Source organism: Solanum dulcamara, chromosome 8 (genome assembly GCF_947179165.1).
Source record: "Solanum dulcamara chromosome 8, daSolDulc1.2, whole genome shotgun sequence".
In the NCBI taxonomy this organism is placed as follows: Eukaryota; Viridiplantae; Streptophyta; class Magnoliopsida; order Solanales; family Solanaceae; genus Solanum; species Solanum dulcamara.
In genome coordinates this window covers 35,484,054-35,491,531 of record NC_077244.1, presented here as the reverse complement: position 1 = coordinate 35,491,531, position 7,478 = coordinate 35,484,054, and the positions used below count along the sequence as shown (strand labels likewise).

At 35.7% G+C, this 7,478-nt stretch overlaps 1 protein-coding gene across 1 annotated transcript; it reads left to right on the top strand.

Moving 5' to 3' along the window:
• The first annotated feature begins 670 nt into the window (after nucleotides 1-670).
• LOC129899879 (uncharacterized) lies at nucleotides 671-1,670 on the top strand. The gene is made up of 2 exons (XM_055974878.1): nucleotides 671-968; nucleotides 1,237-1,670. Exons 1-2 carry the CDS (start codon nucleotides 671-673, stop codon nucleotides 1,668-1,670), a joined length of 732 nt encoding a protein of 243 aa, XP_055830853.1.
• Nucleotides 1,671-7,478: the final 5,808 nt, after the last annotated feature.

Sequence of the window (7,478 nt, the reverse complement as noted above, 5' to 3'; positions counted from 1 at the left end):
AATAATAGATGGATGTCTTGTAAGTTAGTTTCTTAAATTATTTTAAAAAGTTGCCCCATCCTAAATTGAAATTTTTATTTAATTTAATTGAGATCAAAGAATTTTAAACTGTCTAAAAACTTACCCCTTTAACTATTTTTAAATGAGCCAAATTTCACTACTAGATTATATAAATATTCCTTACGGGAAGTTCTTTTTTAAATGTCATGAGTTTTATATAGTTTTTTTAAGTAGTAGCATCCTCCCCGGAGGGTTGCTACAAATATTGGTATCAGAGCCTAGGTTTGTGGTTGTAAGAATTTTGTTGTGAGTTGCTTAGTTTTTTAGAAGGTTTGGGCTATGTTATTTGATCACTATAGGGTAAATAGTATATTTAATTCATATAAGTTGCACATACATCATATCCATATCTCTAATGCAATGTGATCTTCACTTTTGAAGGAGTCCAGTTATGGCCTCTTCTTCTCGTAGACCTATGGAAACTACTCGTGAAGATACATGTGACTCTTATTCCCAACCTCATACACTAGAAGGGGTTGGTGAACAGTCCTCGGGTCTATATATTCCCTATACTAGTGGGTCTGGTGTGGGAAATCGACAAAGAGTAAGAGCTGGTCCACATTCTCACATGAGCCCTGGTACTCAAGTTATGAATCCTCTTTTTCAATAGATGACTGAATTCTTTCACCGTATGGCTGAAACGATTCATGATCCCAATGGGTTAAACTTTGAAAAAATGAGGAAAATGGGTGAAGTTGATTTTGAAGGCACAATTGATCCCATTGATGCTGAACATTTTCTTGAGCGCATAGAGAGGGTGTTTGAGCAATTGGAGTCTTCAGATGTTTCCAAATTCAAGTATGCCATCTCGTTATTGCATAAGGATGCTTATGAGTGGTGGGGAAGTGTGCCAAATAAAAAAGCAAAACTTCCAGTTCTTACTTGGGATGGTTTTGTTAAAGAATTTCGTATGAAGTCTGTCCCGCCTGCTTATTGTTATGATAAGAAAAAAGAGTTTTTGAATCTAAGCAACGAGGCATATCTAACGCTGAATGTCAATAAAAAAAATTTAGACTCTCTCATTATGCTAAAGGCATTATTAATGAAGAAAAAGATAAATGCAGGAAGTTTGAAGTTGGCCTGAATAATTCCATCAAAAAGAATGTGGCAATCCTGCAACATGAGAACTTTTGTAATTTAGTTTTTGTTGCTTTTACTTGGGAAAGACTTGATAAGAAGAAGCTAGTAGATATGAGAATAGATTCTGGAAGCCTAGGTCAGATTTTGGAGATCCATCCAAAAAGGGAAGGTTTGATGATTCTAAGGCTGGTAGTGTCAACAAGTCAGATCAAAAGAAGCAAAGCAGACTAGATTTTTCTAAAGCTAGTACTCTGAGTTATAGCCAAGGCAAGACTCGCATTCCTACTTGTGTAGAATGTGGAAAGAATCATTATCGTACTTGCAGGAGAGCTTCTGGTGCATGTTTTAATTGTGGCAGCTTTGATCATAAAGTGAAGGACTGTCCTAATCCTAAAAATGTTCCTCTCTTGCATACTGAGGGATTAGTTCAAAAGTCTTCTAATAATCCTCCTCAAACCAATAGAGGTGCAAGGCCTAAAAATAACCAAGAAGCGGGAGAAAGTGGAGCAAATCAAGCTAGCGGGTCATGATCTACTACACGAGCTTATGCTATGAGGCAGAGAGATGATCAAGAGGGACATGATGTGATTGTCGGTAAATTTCACTTATATAGCTTATATGTGTTTACACTATTTGATCTTGGCTCTACATATTCCTATATTTGTTTATCACTTGCTCTTCCTGAAAATGTGAAATCTATGAGACTTAACTTTGACGTTCTAGTTGAAAGTCCTTTGGGTTACCAATTTATTTCTAATTGAATTAACCAAGCTTGTCCCTTCATGATTCAAAACCTGGTCTTTCCTGCTGATTTGATTGAAATTCCTTTCCACGATTTTGATGATATTATCGGTATGGATTGACTTTATAAATATCACGCAGTAGTGGATTGTAGGTCCAAGCATGTGACTTTTAAGGACCCTGCATTTTCACACATTATTGTACAAGGTGAAAGATCATTGTCATCTAATATTATTTCTGCGGCCTTAGCAAGAAAGATAATTCTTCAAGGTTATAGTGCATATCTTGCTCACATAATTGATACACTTATGGAGTGTCCTAGTCTTAAAGATATACCTACTGTGTGTGACTTTCCTAAAGTATTTCTAGAAAATCTTCCTGGGTTGCCACTAGAAAGAGAAGTTCAATTTCTGATCGAGCTCATTCCTCGATCTACTCCTATTTCTAAAACACCTTAGAGATTGGAACCAGCAGAATTAAGGGAATTGAAAACTCAATTGCAAGAAATCTTGAGAAAGGTTTTATTCGTCCAAGTATTTCTCATTGGGGAGCCCCTGTGCTATTTGTGAAAAAGAAAAATAGTACTCTTAGACTTTGTATTGACTATAGACAATTGAACAAAATAACAATCAAGAAAAGATATCCATTACCAAGGATTGATGATTTGTTTGACCAGCTGAAGGGTGCCAATTTATTCTCAAAGATTGATTTAAGGTTTGGTTATCACCAACTGTGTGTTAGAAAGGAAGATGTTCCTAAAACTTCTTTTAGAACTCGATACGGTCATTATGAATTCTTAGTGATGTCATTTCGATTGACTAATGCTCCTGCAATATTCATGGATCTAATAAATCGAGTATTTAGTCCTTATCTTGATCAATTTATGGTGGTCTTTATAGATGATATTTTAATATATTCTAAGAGTAAATAAGAGCATAATAAACATCTTCAAATTGTTTTGCAATCTTTGAAGGAGAAAGAACTTTATGCTAAACTTTCAAAGTGTGAATTTTGGCTTAATAAAGTGACGTTTGTGGGACATTTATGTCACCCGAAGGTGTGAAGGTGGACTCTAGTAAAATTGAAGCAATTGTTGAATGGAAAACTCCCAAAATTCCTATTGAGGTAAGAAGTTTCTTAGGTTTAGCAGGATATTATAGAAGGTTTGTGAAAGGCCTCTCCATTATAATCTCTCCTTTGATGATACTTTTGAAGAAGGAAGTGAAGTTTACTTGGGATGACAAGTGCCAAGAGAGCTTTGAAATGCTCAAATCCTTATTGACACAAGCTCATATACTTACTCTACCAATGATGGGAAAAGAGTACGTGATATATAGTGACGCTTCTCATTGTGGTTTGGGATGTGTTTTGATGCAAGAAGGGAAAGTTATTTCTTATGCATCTCATAATTTAAAACCACATGAATTAAATTATCCTACTCATGATCTAGAACTTGCTGCTATAGTGTTCTCCTTAAAGATATGAAGGCATTATTTGTATGAAGAAAAGTGTTACATATTCACTGATCACAAGAGCTTAAAATACTTGGATACATAGAAAGAGATGAACTTAAGACAACGTAGAGGTCTTGAACTCATCAAAGATTATGACTGCACAATTGACTATCAGCCAGGTAAAGCTAATGTGGTTGCAGACGCCTTAAATCGCAAATACTTTGCAAGCTTGCATCTCAATCCTTTGCCTTTGCTTCTGGAGTTAAGAGCCATGAATATCCATTTTACACTTGATTCATACGGTTCGGTGGTTGCTAATTTGCAAGTCAAGACAATATTGCGTGAACAGGTGCAAGAAGCATAAAAGTTAGATGAGAGACTCATAAAATTGACCAAAGAAGTTCAAAAGGGGGAAAAGAAAGATTTTACATTAAAGGAAGATGGTATCTTGTTATACCAAAATAGGTTATGCATTCCTAATGAGGACAAATTGAGGAGAGAAATCTTGAATGAAGCACATACTTCACCAAATGCAATGCATCTTGGAAGTACGAAGATGTACCAAACCATCAAAGAACACTATTGGTGGAATGGTATGAAGAAAGACATTGCAGAGGTCATTTCGAAATGTTTGGTTTGTCAACAAATAAAGGCAGAACATTAGATTCCAGTTGGTTTGCTACAACCCTTGTCAATACCGAAAGACAAACACTTGGCTTTAATAGAATTTTCTTACACTAATAGCTACCAAGCAAGTATTGGGATGCCTCCCTATGAAGACTTATATGAAAGGAAATGTTGGACCCCTCTTTGTTGGAGTGAAGTTAGTGAAAGAAAGCTTATTGGTCCTGAAATTGTGCAACAAACAGAAGACAAGGTAAAAGTGATCAGTGATCGTCTAAAAATTGCTTCTAATAGACAAAAGTCATATGCTGACCTGAAAAGGCGTCATATTGAGCATCAAGTTAGCGTAAAGTTCTGTCCAGATTCTTGATTTAAAAATCCCTCATGTATAACGCTTAGTGTTTTGATGATATCCTTTTGTAAAAAAATGAGTTTTGTGGTGATTTCTTTTGGATTACAAACTTAATACATAGATCTAAAAGTGTCATAAAGGAAATAAAATTCAGTTTTACCGATTTTATTTTCAAAATTTAGATACAACCGGACACGTTCTGTCCGGATTCTTGAGTTAAACATCCCCCATTTATAACTATTAGTTTTTTGATGATATCGTTTTTTACAAAATGAGTTTTGCATTGATTTTTTTGTATTAAAAACTTAAGACATATATCTAAAAGGTTTATGAAGGACATAAGGTCCTGGTGTGTCATTTTCGTTTTCAAATTTTAGTTACAACCTGAGGTACTTGGCTATTCGAAGTTATTATTTTGGTAACATAATTCAGTTGAAAATATTTTAGGCTTAATTTTACTGATAAATCTTATTTAATGTCAATATTATGGATATTATTGAAATTAAAGAGGACATTCAATGGTATGTTCAAGGTTGTTTATATCATGTACAAATTGAGGAACTTGAGACATTGGTTGGTCGACGGTTTGAACTCTTGAAGTCGTGTTGGATTGTTGTATGCTAAAGGCCTGAGGTTTGTGTATAAACTCTTGTTACCTGCTAGTATATTTGAAAGTCTATCTTGATATGTTTGTTATTTCTTGAAATTTGTATTGTCATGTTGGTATATTTGGAAATTTGTAAGACACTTGTTTAACTGGCCCACTTTCACGGATTGGTCGATCACTAGACATTCTTGTGAACTTTGTCCTTCTTATGGCTGTGACTTTATGACTATTGGCATGTCTCTTGTTTTGGATCCTTTTCCATCTTGATTATGGATTTTTAGTTCGTCTTAAGTATGGAAGTTGTCCCTTTTAAGTACAAATGAGGAAGCCATTTTTAATATGGTTCTTGGTTCTCTTGATTATTGGGTCTTTACCCTTCTTGATACAGGGCTCCGATCCTTCTTGATACTTGATCATATTTGGTGTAATAGCATGACGTACATATTGGGCAAAACTTTGTGCTAAATCTTTTAGAGCCCGTTTGGATTGGCTTTAAGTTGGTTTTGACCAACTTAAAGCCCCTTTTCAGCTTTTGGACGTGTTTGTCTAATGCTAACTTTAAGCCAGAAAGTTCTTAAAGTCAGTCAAAAATGAAAAGTTAGGATTTCTAACTTTTTTTTCTAAGTGCTTAAAGTCATTTTCTTTGACCATGGAAATTACTTTTATATCCCTTATATTTTAACTAAATTCCCAAACTACTCTTTTTATTCTTTTAACCCTAAAATTCACATAATTTTCCTCATTTAAGCACTTTTATCCAAACACTCAACTGCTTATTTATAAAAATAACTTTCAGCACTTTAAAGTTCTAAAAGCACTTCATACATAAAAAATACTTTTTTAAGCCCATCCAAACGGGCTCTTAAATGTGCTTTTATGAATTATTGACACTTAAACTTTTACATATAGAACTTGATACTCGTGATATATTTATTGGCTTGATTTATTTATTATGTATACATTTGTGCTGCTCATGACTTGAAAAAATAAATTGGAGAACTTAAAGGCTTCAAACTTGTAGTTTTGCACCACTAGGCTTTATGCTTAGCGATAGTTGCTTTTATCGTAGGAAATGTCCTAGAAAATGCTTGAGGTTGTCCATTGGAGATAAAGTTTTTGGGATCTTTAAGGAAGATCACACTTGCATATAGGCATCTATATTTTGTAGTATTTTGGAACATGTATATGATCTATGGGGTGCTTGTGTATATGCATTTATGTAGTTATTTGTGAGGGTTGATCCATTAATGACACCATGGGTTGTAACTTAAAGTTTGTTTCTTGTTTTGTTATTTTGGGGCATATAAATTTCCAATTCTTATGATGTACTAAATTTACCTTTGGAGTTGGAATATTTGGATGAAGCATGAATTAGTTAACCTTGGGTACTTATAAGTTGGTTGTAACACCCCCCAAAACTTTTCGCTAAGAATTGAGTATTTCTTCACGTGAGTGTAGACTCGGACCGGAGGACTTGTAATTTTACACATGAGTTAGGATTAATACCTAAGTATTTGAAGTGTGTTAGATGTGTTTAGGGGTCATGAGGGATCTCTAACACCAAGTCGAGTCCAAAGAACTCCAATCGATTAAGTTTTCGGATGAGTTAGTATAAGGGTAAACTTCAAACGACCATATCTCCTAGAATATAAAGAACTGGGTGGCCCACTACCTACCAAATTAAAGGTATTTGAGTCTTCCTTCCAATTCCACCAAGAATGTAATTTTTGGAGTTTGGAATCAAAAGTTATGGCCATTTTGCTACAAACTAGCACAGCAGAGATTTTCAGGCCTGGGTTGCAATTGCTGGGAAAACTGGGTTTGGCGCTGCAGTGGCGCAGCGCGCCACTATCGCGCCAGAAACATGCCTCAGTAGTTTGGGCTCTAGCGCGGCGCGCCACTAAAGGGTGTGCAGGGTTTTTCAAGCCAATTTCCAGAACCCAGAAAATATTGGCCTAGGCGCCGTAAGGGCGCGACGCGCCACTATCGCGCCAAGAATGTGCCTCAGTAGTTTGGTCCTTGGCGCGGCGCGCCACTACGAGGTATGCAGGTTATTAGGCGTAATCAGCCTGGCGCTGCAAGGGCATGACGCGCCACTATCGCGCCAGGTGCATTTTTGCCTATCGCGCCAGCCCTGACTCTCTCTCTAGAAAAGCCCTAGGAGTTCCTCTCTCTCTCTCTTCCTCTTTTTCTCCATTTCCAACAAAAGAGTCCAAGAGCTTCAAGATTTGAGTCCTCCATTGAAGACCCAACATCAAGGTTTTCTTCAAGTCTTCAAACAAGGTATGTAAAGCTAACCTAAAATATGGATTGAGTTCTTCCATATACCCATAGATGTGTTGAAAAGGAGTTGTGAAAGAGTTGAACCTTCTAAGAAAGTTTTCTTGAAAGTTTTCCTAAAACTATAGAATGTTTTTAGACATAATTGGTTGATTGATGTTTTTAATGACTTGAGTTACTAAATAGGTATTTTTCATATTATTGATTATAAATGTATCTTTGTATATAGATGTTGACGATATACTTGAGTTGAATTTTGTTGAGAGTATGGATTCATGTT